The sequence below is a fragment of the Artibeus jamaicensis genome, unplaced genomic scaffold (assembly GCF_021234435.1).
Source record: "Artibeus jamaicensis isolate MK-2021 breed Jamaican fruit bat unplaced genomic scaffold, CSHL_Jam_final contig_585, whole genome shotgun sequence".
Classification (NCBI taxonomy): Eukaryota; Metazoa; Chordata; class Mammalia; order Chiroptera; family Phyllostomidae; genus Artibeus; species Artibeus jamaicensis.
The window spans coordinates 4,043,032-4,060,093 of NW_026521894.1; the positions used below are offsets into that span (position 1 = coordinate 4,043,032).

The 17,062-nt window shown below is 41.6% G+C and overlaps 1 protein-coding gene across 5 annotated transcripts in view; it reads right to left on the reverse strand.

Annotated features, from left to right (window-relative positions):
* Window positions 1–17,062, reverse strand: part of DIXDC1 (DIX domain containing 1) — a 72,802-nt gene that overhangs the window by 49,942 nt on the left and 5,798 nt on the right. The window contains exon 2 of one of the 5 annotated variants that reach the window (XM_037154977.2): window positions 16,642–16,703. The exons of the other annotated variants lie outside the window; for them this stretch is intronic. Coding sequence (XP_037010872.1) covers window positions 16,642–16,659 — 18 coding nt within the window. The 5' untranslated portion in view covers window positions 16,660–16,703. The remainder of the gene's footprint in view (window positions 1–16,641; window positions 16,704–17,062) is intronic. 5 annotated transcript variants of the gene reach the window in all.

Sequence of the window (17,062 nt, forward strand, 5' to 3'; positions counted from 1 at the left end):
GCAAGCACACATCAGTGTTTCTGTCTGTCTCTTTTTCCCCTCCCTTTCCCTCTCTAAAAATAAATAAATATTTTTAAAAAGACTATAATATTATCGGATATTGCCAAATTCCCTGCCAAGAGTTGTATTCATTTGCATTCCCATCAGCAATACATTAGAGCGTGCTTTCCCACTAACCTGCCAACAGAGTATGTTGTCATATTTTTTAATTCTTGCCAATGTGAGAGGTGAGAAATTGTATCTTGGTGTTGCTTATTTTTATTTCTTTAATTGTGATTTGAACTCTTTTTGTACTACTATCAACAATTTAATATCTTTCTTCATATCTATATGAACTCTGTTCATGGCATTTTTCCATTTTTCCATCAAAAGTTTTGTTCCTTTGTCCCTCCATTTTTAATAACCCTTTTTACAGGGTGGGGCCAATGTAGCATTACAGTTGTTCATATGGAAAATAATACAATAATTAGTAAGTAATAATATAAGAATAAATTCTGTTTTGTGTACTCACAACTGTAGACCTATTTTTGCAACACCTCATGTATGTTCCAGGTACTTCCCAGTTTGTCAGCTGTCTTTTGACTTTTTTGCAGTAGGTTTTTTGGCTATGAAAAAGGTTTTAGTTTTATAGAATCACATTTAGTGATACTGTATTTTATTGCCTCTGAATTTTAAGTCATGTTTAGAAAAAAGATTTCACCTGTTTTTTCTTTCTAGTTCTTCTATGGTTCCATTTTTACATGTATTTTTAAAAACATTTTTAGATTTATTTTTCAGAGAGAGAGTAGAAGGGAGGCGAAAGAGAGAGAAACATCAACACGGGAGAGATACACTGATTGGTTGCCTCTTGCATATCCCCACCTGGGGACCTGGCCCCCAGCTTAGGCATGTGCCCTGTCTGGGAATTGAACCGGTGACCTTTAGGTTCACAGGTCAGCATTCAATCCACTGAGCAACATCAGCCAGAGCTAAAATAATTTTTATACGTTCAGTACTTTCATTTAATTTTTTGAGAAATTTACACATCTCCCCACCCTTTCTTTTATGTGTGACAATTTTCCATAACAAACTACTAAAAGAGAAGCTTTGGTCAAGAATGGAAATAGGAAAAACAAAAACAGAAAAGAAAAAAGCAACACAATCACTGCTGCTTTTAGAAAACCAACACTTTTACCACAGATATTCAAACACTACCACAGACACACAACATTTGTGAGATATGTGTCTTCAGTGTGTTGGGGGGTTTTTTTTTGGTTTTGGTTTTTGTGACTGGATCTCCATTGAATGGCAGAGCTGTTGTGGGGGCAGTTTGGCAGTTTGTCACGCTGGGTCTCGAAGGTTCACTCGGCTTTACATTATCTGAAGGTCCCAGATACAAGGCTCTAAGGTCTGGAAATCCCAAGTTGTCATGCCTTCTTTGATGCCACTAGTGCAACTCTGGCGCAGTGTCTCCAAGGCTCTACTGTAGTGCTAGGTGAGGCCCTCTTGTCCACGTGGTGGAAGCTTCCATGGCAAACGTGTTGTGCTGGATGATGATGTGCCTTGATGTGTTTCTCCTTGGGTCCAACTTCTTTAGGACTCTCTTGAGCTTCCTGGACTTTCTGGAAGTCTATTTCCTTCAGTACATTGGGGAAATTCTCCTTCATTATTTGTTCAAGTAAGTTTTCAATTTCTTGCTCTTCCTCTTTTCCTTCTGGTTTGGATGTCGGAACCCCTATGATTCCAATATTGGAACATTTGACAATGTCCTGGAGGTTAACAAAACTCTCCTCATTTTTTCGATTTTTTTTCTTCATTTTTTTCTGGTTGAATGTTTCTTTCTTCCTTCTGGTCCAAATGATGATTTGAGTCCCAGTTTCCTTCCCTTCACTGTTGGTTCCCTGTACATTTTCCTTTATTTCACTTAGCATAGCCTTCATTTTTTCATCTAATTTGCAAACATATTCAACCAATTCTGTAGGCATCCTGATTACCAGTATTTTGAACTCTGCATCTGATAGGCTGGCTCTCTTCATTGCTTAGTTGTCTTTTTTCTGGAGCTTTGATCTATTCTTTCATTTGGGTCACTTTTTTTTTTTTTTTTTGTCTCACATCCTGTTATGTAGTAAGGGGTGGAGCCTTAGGTGTTTGCCAAGGTGGGGCAACCCATGTCACTGCACTGTGGCATTGTATGTGGGGGAGGTGTCAGAGAGGGAACAATGCCACTTGCTCTGCTCTCTGCCAGCTTTCAGTCACTTTCTCCACTACCCACAAGCAAATTGGGCCCTTCTGGTGCTGATTCCTGGGTGGGTGGGCTTGTGTACCTTCTATAACCCTGTGGGTCTCTCCAACAAATTTTCCTGTGAGGCTGGGAGTTTCTCCCACCACCTCAACCCCCACAGGTGTTTTCTTTTTTCTTTTTAAAATAAATTTCATTGATTATGCTATCACAGTTGTCCCAATTTTCCCCATTCCCCCCCAAACCAATATCCCCATTCCCTCTAGCAATCCCCCTCTTAGTTCATGTCTACTGGTCATGCATATAAGTTCTTTGGCTACTCCATTTCTTATACTGTTCTTAACATCTCCCTATTTTGTACCTACCAATTTGTATTTCTTTCTTCTTAAATATATTTTATTGATTATGCTATTATAGTTGTCCCATTTCCCCCTTCACTCCCCTCCAACCATGCATACCCCCTCCCACCCACATTCCTCTCCTTCAGTTCATGTCCATGTGTCATATATGTAAGTTCTTTGGCTTCTACTTTTCCCTTACTATTCTTACCAGTCCCCCTGTCTATTTTCTACCTACCACCTATGCTACTTATTCTCTGTACCTTTTCCTCCTCTTTCCCCCTCTCACTCCCTTGTTGATAATCCTCCACGTGAGCTCCATTTCCCCACAGGTGTTTTCAATCAGAGATTTGAGGTTTTATTTTCCCGCACTGGAACCCTGGGTTGTTCAGTCTATCTTACTCCACAGTTGTTCCTCCCAGTTTATCTATATGCAAATATGGGACTGCCCAGTCCACAGTCCGCTACCTCTTGGGATCACCAGCTGACACCTTGCCTTGAGTCTTCTCTACATGGCTGCCCATCTCTCCACCTCCTACTGGACTATATGAATGTTTCTTCTTTAATTCCTTGGTTATCAGACTTCCATACAGTTTGATTTTCTGTCAGTTCTGGTGTTTTTGTTTTTTAATTTGTTGTTGCCCTTCTTTTGGTTGTGCGAGAAGGCACAGTGTGTCTACCTACACCTCCATCTTGGCCAGAAGTCTAAATAATACAATCTTATATTGGTTATATTAGTTTCAGGACTACAGTATAGTGACTCAACATTTTATACCTTACAATGTGATAACATGACTGATTCTAGTAATCATCTGTATCTCATTATGGTTTTGCTTTGCATTCCCCTGATGATTAGTGATGTTGAGCATCTTTTTTGTCTGCTAGCTATCTGTATGCCTTCTTTGGAGAAATGTCCTCTGTCGTTTTTGATTGAATTATTTTTTGTTACTAAGTCGTGTGCATTTTTTATATATTTTGACTATTAACTCCTTGTCAGACACATACTTTGTGAATACACTCTGTCAGCAGGTTGCCTTTTTGTTTTGTTGACGGTTTCCTTTGCTGTACAGAAGCTTTTTAGTTTGATGTAGTCCTGTTTCTCTTCTGCTTCCCTTGCTCAAGGAGAACATGTCTACAAAGATATTACTCGGACTGATGTCATATGGTATACCTCCCATGTTTTCAGTCCTTACATTTAAGTCTTTAACCCATTTTGAGTTTATTTTTGTATATGATGGAAGAAAGTAGTCCAGTTTCATTTTTTTGCATGTATCTGTCCAGTTTTCATACCACCACTTGTTGAAGAGACCGTCGTTACCCCTATGTATATTTTTACTTCTTTTATCATAGATTAGCTGAACATACAAGTGAAGGTTTATTACTGGTTTCTCTATTCTGTTCCATTGATCTATGTGTCTGTTTATGTTCCAGAATTATACTGTTTTGATTAATATAAATTTTCAGTATAGTTTGAGATCAGAAAATGTGATACTTCCAACTTTGTTGTTCTTTATCAAGTTTGTTTTGCCTATTCAGGGTCTTTTGTGGTTTCATATAAACTTTAGAATTATTCATTCCAGTTCTAAAAAAAATTTTTCATTATTTTTAGTGTTTTCTTGAGTATTCTTGTATGTCTATTTATCTAACTTTCCAAAAAAGCTTATTGAAAGTTTTATTTGAATTATATTTATAAATTAATTTAGGGAGAACTGTCATCTTTATGATGTTCAATCATCCTATTCAAGAACTGGTGATAGCATTCCACTTGTTCAAATGTGTCTCTCAGGAGTGTTTTAACATTTTCTTCCTTACTTTCATTTAGAATGGAAGGGCAGATAAAGTGCTTCTCAGACAAGATCAAATTCAAGGAGTTCATCCTCACCAAGCCCTTATTATATGAAATGTTTTACACATTTTTTTTTGCTAAGTTCATTGCTATGTAGTCTATCTTCTTTGTTATTACAAATGAGGTTTCTCTACCATTATATTTCCTATACTCCTTTGTAGTTCTGTGATACCAGCAGTCACTTCTGCTCTTTCATTTCTGATTTTATTTGTGTCTTTTTCTTGGTGAGTCTGGTTAAAGGTTTATCAATATTACTTATCTTTTCAAAGAACTAGCTCTGTGTTTCACTGATCTTTTGTATTTTTTTAGAATGTATTTTGTTTATTTCTGCTCTGATCTTTATTACCATTACATCTTCTAATTGGTTACTTTTCATGTATATGAAAGCAACTGACTTCAGTATGTTAATTTTATACCTTATTACCTTATCTTTAATTGTATAAGTTCTATCCATGATTTTCTGTGGTTTTCGGGATTACTATCACATCAACTGTAAAAATAAATAGTTCCCCTTTGTTATCAAGCCTTGTGCCTCTAATCAATTTCTCTAGTCTCACTGCATTTGCCAATACCGCCGGTGTAATGCTGAAGTAGAGAGAGTGGCCTTCTTCCCTTGTTTCTGGGCTTACAGAAAATACATGAAGTGTTTCCCACTTTAGTAAGTTACTGATTTTAAAACTGCATATAAGTTACAGGTTTTAGAACTATATGTAAGTTACTGATTTTAGAAGCATATGTATTTTTTATTAAGAAAATATTCGAGTCATATTTTCTTGAGTGTTTTTATGAGGAATGGATATTGAATGCTGAAAGTTTTGTCATCATTTATGAAGATAATTTCATTATTATTTTCCTGAAACCTATTAATATGGTACTATAAAATTATTAATTCATTTCCCAATAATGAGCCTACTTTTAGTTCTTGGACTTAAATTCACTTAATCATAGTGAATTATATTTTTAATGTGGTGCTAGCTTCTGTTCATTAATAAAATATATATTAATGCTGTATTAGTACTATATATAGGGCACTTCAAAGGTATTCAAAATTGGTCTGTAGTTTTCTTTTTCCACTGTCTTTATCATATTTAAGTATCAGACTTATCTTTGCTTCATATGAAGTACAAACTTTCTCTACATTTTCTGTACTCTGAAATAATTTCTAGAGCTTTGGAACTATCTGGTATGCAGAGGTTTGGCAGAATTCTCCTGTAAAATAATCTGGGCCTGGTATCTTTTTTGAGAAATAGTTCCTTAAAAAGCTTCTTTATATCTTCTACAAAAAAATGATCTGTTTAAATTTTCTGTCTCTAGTAATCTTGATAATCAGAATTCCACAAGGAAATTATTCATCAATATTTTTTAAATTTTTATTATGCCATTACAGTTGTTCTATTCCCCCTCATTCCCCTCCACTCTGCACCCCCCTGCCCCCACTATTCCCTCCTTTAGTTTATGACCATGTGTCTCAAGTTCTTTAGATTCTATATTTCCCATACTATTCTTGCCCCCCCATCTATTTTCTACCTACTATCTATGCTACCTATTTTCTGTACCTTCTCCCCCCTTCTCCTCCTCCCACTCCCCTGTTGCTAACCCTCCTTGAGATCTTCACTTCTATGTTTCCACTCCTGATCTAGCTGTCCTTTTAGTTTGCTTTTGTTTTAGGTGTGGTTCTTAATAACTGTGAGTTTGTTGTCCTTTCACTGTTCATATTTTTTATCTTCTTCTTCTTAGATAAGTCCCTTTAACATTTCATATAATAAGGGCTTGGTGATGATGAACTCCTTGAATTTGATCTTATCTGAGAAGCACTTTATCTGTCCTTCTATTCTAATTGAAAACTTTGCTGGATAGAGCAGTCTTGGATGTAGGTCTTTGGATTTAATGACTTGGAATACCTCTTTCCAGCCCCTTCTTGCCTGAAAGGTCTCTTTTGAGAACCAGCTGACAGTCTGATAGGAACTCCTTTGTAGGTGACTGTCCCCTTATCTCTTGCTGCTTCTAGGATTCTCTCCTTCATTTTCATCTTGGCTAATATAATTATGATGTGCCTTGGTGTGTTCCTTCTTGGGTCCAACTTCTTTGGGACTCTCTGAGCTTCCTGGATTTCCTGGAATTCTATTTCCTTTGCCAGATTGGGGAAATTCTCCTTTATTATTTGTTCAAATAAGTTTTCCACTGGTGGCTGTTCCTTTCCCCCTTCTGGTACCCCTATAATTCGGATGTTGGAGCATTTAAAGATGTCCTGGAGGTTCCTAAGTCTCTCATTTTTAAAAATTCTTGTTTCTTCATATTTTCCTGTTTGGTCATTTTTTTTTTCTTCCTTCTGGTTCACTCCCTTCATTTGAGTCCCAGTTTCCTTTTCATCACTATAGGTTTCCTGTGCAATTCCCTTCACTTCAATTAGTTTAGCCTTCATATGTTCCTCTAATTTGTAAATTAAACCAACCAGTTCTGTGAGCATCCTGATCACCAGTGTTTTGAACTGTGCATCTGAAAGTTTTGCTATTTCTTCATCACTTAGAGTTATGGGCTCTGGGGCTTTGAGATCTTCTTGAGCCATTTTTGGTCTGTTCGCACCTGTTAAGTATGAGGAGCAGAGCCTTAGGGGTGGGGTGGGGCCACCAGAGCAGGGTTGCTGGGTTGTGACACTGTATGTGGGGGTGGGGTCAGAGTGGAAAAATGGCGGCCCCCTCTGCTGCCTCCCGCTGCTGGGGCCTGCTCGGTCCTGTCTCACTGCCCACTCCCTCACAGGTCTATCTGCACAGGAATGCGGGACCACAGTCAACCCGCAGCCCTGTGCCCTCGCTAGGTCCGCCCTTTGCAACCTCACACCTGGGATCCGCGCACCTGCCTGAGTCCGTCTGACCGAGTTTTCCTGTGCAACCGCGCTCCGCCACCTGCTGGCTTCGACCCTCTTACCGGTCAGGCTGAAGAATTCATTGTTATTAGACTTCCAAAAAGTTCAATTTTCTGTGTTCTGGCTGTGTTTTCTGTTGCTAATATTTTGTTGTCTCTAAACTTGGTTGTGTGAGAAAGCACAGCGTCTCCACCTATGCCTCCATCTTGGCGGAAGTCTCATATTTCATCAACATTTTAAAATGTATTTGCATAGACTTGCAAAGACTAGTAAGTTTTTGTTTCATTGGTTACTTCTCCATTACCACTTAGTCTATCTTTTGTATTTTCTCCTTTTTTCTTTATTGTGTTAGCCAATAGTTTGCCTATCTTGATATTTCCAACAAATCTTTTAAAAGTGCTTTAAAAAATTATTGCTATTCTGGACTAAGTCCCTCTAAAATCATATCTAGAAACAATCACAATTCTGTAGTGTAAAACCAGACACTCAGCATCCTCATTCCCCAAATTCACATTCTTTCTCCCCTTTCTCTTTTTTTTTTTGTTACCACCTCACATTGTTGACTCACAATGCTGGCAACGAAAACTTGTAATTTTTAACACATTCTGCTGATAAACCAATTTCTTCCACCTTCTATCCTTTAAGATTGATCTTCTTGATCCACATTTACTTCTTACAAATTTCAACCTGTCAGATTCCATCTCCCAAGATCTTTACAGACAATGTCATTTCATGCATTCATTTATTCAAATCAACCAACACTTTCAGGAGCTGTGCCAAACCCCATGCTTACAGGCATGTTAATAACTATACCACAAAGTCATCACAGCAGCAATGGAGAAACGTTCAAACTGCTTTTCATGAACGGAAAGCGCAACATGATGTGAGGGTATGGGAGTCAGGGAAGGACCAAAAGGGAAGGAAACATTTGGCTTGTTTGTTAAGGATGTTTGTCAGGTGGAGAAGGGCATCCTAGGGACAGGTGATTTTAAAAAAGAGCTGTGAAGGCATATGGCATCTTGGAGGAAGAGCCAGTTAATAAATTAGTGTGGGGGGAGGCAACAATGATGGAGACATAGGTCAGCACAAGGCCTACCAGCACTCAGACTTAGGGCTTGAAGACCTTCAGCAGGAAAGCCTGGAGTTTTGAAACTGGAGACTGAAACTGTGAGACCCACATCTTAGAAAGGTCACTCTGGACATGGCGCCAAATATGGGAAAGAGGAACATACAGGTTGGGAGAAACAAACCAGGAAATAAGGAAACAGTTCCAGTAAGACAGGATGAGAGCCTAAACTGAAGCAGTAGAATCACAAAATCACAAAGTCCACAAACAAATCAGAGGTGACTAGTAAGAGAAGGTCCAAAAAGCCACACCTGAATGACTACCGGGATGACAACAGTATAACAGAAATGGAGGTTACGTGAAGATCTAGGTTGGGAAAAAGCAAAGAGTTGAGCTTTGAAGAAGAGTCTGAACTCTTTGTAGGACATCAGGGTAGAGATGTTTCACAGCCAGCTGGCAAAATACAGGTGTAGTGCACAAGGGGTGAGGGTGGGAGGTGCTCGTTTGAGAGGATCTATGTGTGGCAGGTATCACCACAGACACAAATGAGAGGTAATAACTACCATCTACTGAGCACTCACTACTCGCCAGGGACTGTGCTAACCACTTAATTTTTCACACATGCACAGTAATCCTGTGAGAAATTATCATTCCCATTTCACACACATGGAAACCAAGGTCCAGAGCAAGAACAAGCCCAGGGTCACAATGCTGGTGAGTGTGAGAATGAGAATTGAACTCAGTGCTGACTCCAAATCCTGGGCATACAAGTAAGGTGAACCACAAGAAGTTATTTGGCAGGAAAGGGAAAGAAGAGGATGACAATGTACTAAGTGGCAATTTTCATCAGCCATTGCAGTAGGCACTGTATGTGCCTGTCTCCTCTGCTCTTCAAACCCAATCATCAAAGAGATATTTTTAGCCCCATTTTCCACGCGGCAACCTTGCTCAAGATCAGAGCACTGATAACTGATGAAAATGGGATTTGAACCCACTCCATCATACTCCAAAGAATGTTTTTCCACAATCCTGAAGAAAGCATACAGTGAGAGAAAAGGGAATACGCAGGGTAGAGAATGGGATATATCGGCATTAAAGGAACAAGGAAGTGAAATGAGCAACAATGAGAAAATACCTTGGGTGGGAACCCAGGGCTGAGAGAATTTTAAGATGGGCAGTCAATAAAGTCAAATGTTTTACTAAAGTCTGGCTGAGAACTAAGGATCCCATTGCATTTAATAATTAACAGGCATTGGTGACCTTTCTGAAAAGATACTGTAGAGTGGTGGGGTTTAAAGCAGATGGCAGTGAACTGAGAAGACGTCAGGAAGTACAAAACAGAAGCAGTGAGGGGGGGAGAAAGGGTAGCTGGAGATGAAGGTGGAACAGAGGATGAGGGTGTTGAGGATGAGAGGACACTTGTAGGCTGACAGAAGGGGTTAGTGAAGGAGAAGCAGATGCAAGGGGAGGGGTGTGAACGACGCAGCAAGGTTCCAGAGGAGAGGAAGATAGTGGGGAGGCAGGAGTGGGTAGGTACATGGGGAGATTCGGAGGTGGGAAAGGGGGAAACTGAAGGAGCCCAACTCCGAATGCCCCTCTAGTCATTTTGAAATAAATGGGTTTATCTGTTGAGAGTGACAGGAACAGGGAGAATGAGGGAGGCTTCCAGAAAGGGACCCTATGGGAGGCCGGAAAGAACAATGATAGTTCTGAGGACTCAACAGGGCTGGAGATGATAACTTTGTCATTGAATCAATCTGTAAGTTTATGTGATTTCCTCTAGCAGGCCAGAACGGTGAGTGGAAGAAACTACTGGAATCAGTCAGAGGAAAAGCAGCAATCATCAGGGAAGTGAGGATGGTGGTCAGAGTGTCTCTGAAGTGACTCACCTTGGAATCTGCACCAGGGAGAAGAAATTAAAGCAGAGCTGATAAACTGAGAGAACACAGAAGAGTAAGGAGAGGAGAACTTGATGCCACTGAACAGAAGTTGGATGGGAATGGAGGAGTGTGAAACTCCCACTCCCAGGGAGAGAGTAGAGCTTCAGAGTTCAAGATCTCTAGGATAGGCAATACTGTGGAATGCGTTCTGATGTAGCCTTGCTACATGGTCTTGTGGTAGTGGCACAGAGGGGGACGATCATTGCAGTGGGATGGCCAAGGAACTAGGACTCTCCACTACCTTCATCATGGATCCTGGAGGCATTCCAGGAGACTGGTAGATATTGAGATGCTGAGGATATTTACTACTCTGCCCAGATTCATATAACTTAAAAACAAACAAATAAAAAAGAAATGCCTTCAGTGAAATCACTGACAAAGATTTCTAACTGAAAAATGTCATGTCATGTCACTACTATGTCTGCATGCTGACAGAGACCGATTACGTGGCATCTAACCCAGAGATCAGGGATTCACAGCTGGTGGGGCTATTCTGATCCACAGGTGAAGGGTCACAAGGACTAGCTCTTCTCCCTTCCTTTAAGTCTAATCAGGGAGCCAACCACTAAACCGAGTGTCACTGTGTCTTCTCTTTTATCTGCAGATATCTATTCTCTACTCAGTATCCAAGAGACAGGGCAAGACCCTGTTGTTGCTATAAATGCCTACTGCTGGCTCTGAAAAAACTGATTTGAATGACAAATCAGACACTCATGAGGACCAGCCATACCACCCACTTGTGCCACAAAGATGTTATCTTAAAAAAGGCCTATACAGAAAACCTAGGCCCCGGTTTTAAGTTTTGCTAGAGCTACTTTTGAAATACCACATGTTTTCTGCAACAGACTGTTATTCTCTGGTGGTTGAACTAGCAGTTCCATTTGTTTCTTCTTATTTTATTTTTTTTTGAGGGGCGGAGCTCAGAATCTTTTCTCAAAATTTAACGTGTGTGAAAGCCAGATAAGTAAAATACGGGGAAGCAGTGATTCTTGGTTAGCGCCAGGGTGGGTAATTCAGAGCCTAGCCACCTTTGCCCTTGTACACCCTGCAAGTCAAGTGAAATTATCCCCTTAAGTGGTTGTTGCATAAGCTGGGGGAAAAAACCCACTGAATTTTACTTCTAGTAGTTTCATTTTATAAGTCAATTATTTAATGAAGACAAAATAAACAGGTACAGCCAAATGAAAACATCTGAAACATTCATAAAGATATCTTGGCAGTGGCTGGTATGGCTCAGTGAATTCAGCACCTGCCTGTGAACCAAAAGGTAACTGGTTTGATTCCCCATCAAGGCACATGCCTGGGTTGCAGGCCAGGTCCCCAGTGCGGGGAGTCAGAGAAGAAACTGATTGATGTGTCTCTCACACACTGATGTTTCTCCCTCTTTCTCCCTCCCTTCCACTCCCTCTAAAAGTAAATAAATAAAATCTTTTTTTTTATAAAAAGAGAAATATATAAGCTCCATAGAACCACAATCAGTTTTTAATCAGGCCGAGAGGGAGAGGCTGGAGGTAACTAACAGCCCTTGGCACAGCTGTCTGTCCAGCTCACAAAACACCCTCTTTTGTAGAAGTATGCCCCCTCTTCACACTCAACGGTAGGCCCCAGGACTGAGTTGCCATTACATCACTCCCTCCACCAGCTACAGTTGACTGGTTAAGCCCAGCAGATCTCTGAAATTTTTTGCTCTTGCATTTAGGAATAGATTCAGTCACCTTCCCCACCATCCTTCTCTCTGTTTCTCCCAACCTCTTTGACAAAGTTGTAAGATATAAAACTTAGATGTTGCTATATACCATGTTGCTCACCTGAGAGAGAAAACCATCAACAGTGAAAGTACATAAAGCCACCCACAGGAAGAACCAGAGATAAGAGGCAAAAAGGAGAGGGAGAAATCCTATCAGTACTTGAGTTCTTGGTATTCACTGAGACTCTGCTCCATCCTTACCCATTCCACGATTTAGGTTTTCAGTCTTTCCTTGGACTCCCTGAGTCGGTAGATTCCATTTTCTATCTCTGCTAGTTCAAGTTGGGTTCTTGGCACATGCAACCAAACTAATAAAAAAAAGGAAGACACTTTCGGCTTGGCAGAGGCTTAAGTGCAACTTGCTTTGTTCATACTGAATCCCAGTTCATCTGACACCAGCTGCTTCCACTATGCCACCAAGTTCGACCCCAACTAGATCCAAGTTGTTCATATACCTGAGGTACCTGAGGTGTACTGGTGGGCAGCTTGGTACCTCATCCAACCTGGTCCCCCGAGATCAGCCCTTGGAGTCTCTCCAAAAAAAATTGGTGATCACATCGCCAAAGCAACCGGTGACTGTGTTGGTATAGTTAGTTAGCTAGTTATTAATAAAGAAAGGTAGCAAAGGGAATCAGACATTGTTAAGCAGGTTAGCTGGGGAACATGGGCCTGTTTGCCTCACCAGGAAGTTACAGCTTCACATACTGCCCATAGAACCACAGGCCTGTTCCCTGTAGATCACTGGGGAAAGGGAGAAAACAAGGGGAGGTAAGCACACGTGCAATTTGAGCCAAACGGCAACCATAGAGGCTGGTCAGTCTAGCCTAGGGAAACAATGGACGGTTGGAAGTCAGACTAGCGCAAACCTGCAAAAGCTTGGGATTGACTGGTTATTTTCAAGAAGCTCCTGGTCCTTCCCAAGCCCAAGATAACATAATCCCAGGGAACAAAGCCCTTCTCTCTCTCACTTGGGAACATGTGCTTGCCCTGTTCGTTCGTGCATTCTCTCCACAGTAACCATGCAGGTCTAGCAGCTGTGTGGACCACAAATGCAGGCTCCAGGTGGGAGCCTGGGTACAGCATCACAGCCAGGAATAGCACTAAGCTACCTGGACAGGGATTGAGTCTGCTAATGCTGGGACAATAAAAAACTCTGGACAACGACCTTTCTTTTAGCCTTGCTGAGGACACAACTGGACTTTTTCCATGGTGGGATGGACATATACACGACACTAGGAACCTCAAGGCAGCCTTCTATTTCCATTCAAATAAATCTTACCACACCACACTCTCCCCTGCATGGGTCCATGAAATGCTTGTGATCCTGTGAAAGAGCCCCACTTCCACCAGCAACAACTGTTAAGGGTCTGAAGATCACAGTGAAAATGACCATTCAGAACAGAAAAGCTCAAACTGAAGTAATACTGATAGGGGACTCAAGAGTTGGGAAATTTTAGTTTAAGGTAAGTAGTTATAAGCCTGGTAAGTAATACGTGTGTTAAAGCTATTGTTTCAGAAACTACAGATAAGGCCCATCCTGGCTCCCGAGAGAGACAGCGGACCTCCCAGGGCACTGCTAAAGATGACCGCCTGGGGAGCAAGTGGAGGCACCTGGGTCATTGTGTTCTAGGGAGAGACAGATGACCACCTGCCCCCAGGAACAGCTAACTGCCCGGGGCGAGAATATTGCAGTTTTTAAAGCTAATTTTCCCTGCATTTCAAAACCCCTCACTGCACTTTGTTATAAAAAGGATGGCTTGGAAAGAAAATGTAGGGATGGTCCATTAGAGTATGAACCAGCCATCTTCTCAAATTGCCGGCCATCAGAATAAGTACCTATAAAGATTCGATCCTGTCTCTGCTTATTGGGTCAGTATGTGACGGACAGCACCAACGCTGGCCTTTTCTGGTTTCAACACTTTCTGCCTTGCCTTGATCATCAAAGCCCTCAAAGAACTGCCAAGAGACAGAAAGTAGCAAAACAAAAAACAAAAAACCCCACTAAGCACAGTGGAAATATCACTTTGATAACACCATCCACACTGCCTGACAGATGCAGCACTGATCTTCAGCTAGAAAACTCTCCTGATCCACTAAAGAGACCCTGGGGACTGTCTAGGCTGTGCACTGCAGTGTTGATGGCCACCACCCTCATGACATCATAAATGATGTCAGCAGTGGTGCAGTAGAATGCCCGCTAGTTAAGAACTACAAAGGCAAATATTTCAATTAATGATCATTGACAAGCAACAACAACAAAGAAAGACAATCAAAAATACAATGTCTGGGACCACAAAGAACTACTCTTGATCCAGAATTAACATTTCTAACATGTTCCATGGAAGCTAGAAGGATGCCTTGTTGGGAAACACCCTGCCTGGTTTCAGAAACTGTAACCCCACCATGGCTAAGGCTGAGTGAGAGTGACCTTGGGACCATAAGCCACTAAGGAGACAAAGCTTACCTCCCTGGCAGAAGCACGGCTTCTGCTCCTTTTACTTCATCCATAATTGGGCCCCCGATGCTTGATCAGTTAGCCAATGACAGGTAAGACTCCCCAGTGGGGGAACAACCTAAAACAGGCATGATCACAGGGAGGCCCCAGGGAAGAACTTGGGGGGCTACAGAAAAGAAGGGTGATGGACCCTCGCCCCTCGGCTTTGACATAGCTTGAGTCCTCATTCTGTCTGCAAGAACTCTCCTAATCTGTTGGCTGCCTTACTTCCCCTGCCTGACTTAAGCCTGAAACAATGACAAAAGGCAGTGCAGCTCTGTGCTGGAAAGGGTGGATTCCCTGGGTGATCAGGCCTAAGAAATAATACATAAAATCCACTGAAACCTGCTTTGTTTAGAATGTCCTCAATTAAATGATAAAGGTTCGAGAAGGAAGTGAGTTTGTTCCCCAAAGTCTTATAGCCATTTAGCTATCTGACCCTGACTCAAAAAGGCCCTCACAGTTCTTTGTATGTTATCTATTGTTTGATCCTTACTGCCCAACAATGATTAATGAACTTTACCTGTACTTCTGTGCCAACTGAACCCGATAAAAGCTTGTCTAGGCAAGGGTCAGGGCATTCTCCTCTTGAGAGTGTAGCCGTGCCACCACCCCCTTTCCTTCACAGGACTCGGTAGTCCATGTGAATGTATCTTGTCCCATCCATAACACCACAGACACTGCAGGCCAGTGTCCACATCAATGCCTAAGTAATCCAGAGGTCTAGAAAGACTTAGGGTTTTTATGATAACCCTCTGAATCAGATCTCAGGAAAAAGAAAAGAAGATGCAGCAACAGTCAAAGCTGTCTGAGCAGGATTTTGGCTTGACAAGGCTGATCCACTCTCAAGCTGTGAGTGGTTGGTATGGGGAGGGGACCTCAGCAACCCCATACTCTCCATCATCTTCCTCTAAGACACTTCAAGTAACCCTACAACATAAATTTAAAATCTTCCAATAAAAACAATTCTGTCTACCATCTTTGTGCAGGACATCTTGACCTTGAAAGTTTCCCCACTGCCAAATGTAGCTTTCTTTGTTTTTCTTTGGGAACTGCCCTTCCTTCCAAACAAGTTTGTAAAATCAGACTCTGCTTTCTATCTCCTTTGAGCTTCAAGGTGAAAGAGAATTCCTACAGGGGACTTGTCTGGTTAAGAGCTGCAAAAGCACTGACTGGGCTTTACCAGAGAAGTCTGTGGGACCTACCATTCCTAGTGTAGAAACATCGAAGGAGTGGGCTTTATAGCTTCCTGCTGACAAGCAAGAAAGCAACAGGACTCCTGTGGTGTGCTGGAGAGTTCCGCCGACCTGAATGGCTAGGAGGGAAATCAGTTCACAGTGAAACCAGATATCCGTTTCCAACGCTAAGATACTGTCTAGCAGCAGAAGCTAAAGGAGGTGGGGGTGGGGCCACTACTGAGAAACTGAGAGGAAGCAGGAAGTTCAGAAACCTTGAGTTATTACTGGTCTAAATTCTGCCAGTAAAAGAATGTAATGTGGTATTTTTTCCCCTATTAACTCCTTTAGGCCTTTACTTAAGCAGGAAAGGGTACTTGTTCACTGAATTTGGTGGCTAATTAGGTAAAAATAAAGTTCACAAGTAAAAATATTCACTTTCTTCCTCCCTACATAGGAAGGGCTCATTGTGTTAGCGTTCAGCCCAGTGGTTAAAGGATAATATACCAGAAAGTAAAAACCTAAAGACTTTCTGAAAAATTTCACCTCCTAACCTGACTTCTAAATTTCCATTAGTCACAAGCTCTGTAAACACTGTTCTTTACAAGTGCATGTTACAAGATAAGTGTCAATGAATGCGTGTGAATGAATGAATGAATGAATGAGTGGATGAGGTATCAGTGAATGTCCCACACTAAAAACAGGGCATGGAGTCCCCCCTAGTGCCTTTGGGATTGTTCCCTATCTCCCTACCACATCTGACCACTGAAGGTTAAGTCCATGATCACTGAAATAGAGCCTGGTTTGGGGATAACAAATAAGGAAATACAGTCAAGAAAATTTCCTTCAGTCTGAGTCTTCACAGTCTAGACAAGGCCAATCATGGGGGAGTGGCACCTGGCAAAGAGTGCCCTATCACTGCTCCTCCACACGCCTGGCCAGGCCATCACTCACCATCACATAATGCTGCATGATAGCTTGCTGCCAGGGAGCATCTGTTTAGCTGGCATTGACTCCTGTGGAACAAAGCCAATGAGTTTGGGTGAGGAGAGGAGAAATCAGTCAGGATAGAAAAAAGAAGGCTGGGGAATGTGATGCTTTGCTACATTAAAGACTTAACTGGCCTTTAATTCTACAGCAAAGCACAGAGAAAAGTCAGTGGAAATGTCTGAAAGCCTCTGCTTGAAGGCATGAGGCACTCAGGAGAGATGTCCTATAGCTGCTCCACATGCCAATCCCCTTCTCCACTCACCTGTCCCCTTACGGGAATGACACCAGACAAAGGCTCTTCCTGCATTTCTCAGGGACTGCCAAGCAGATGAATCTCCACGTGGTATTTAAATTTCTACATGGAGAAAAACTGGTATGGAAAGTC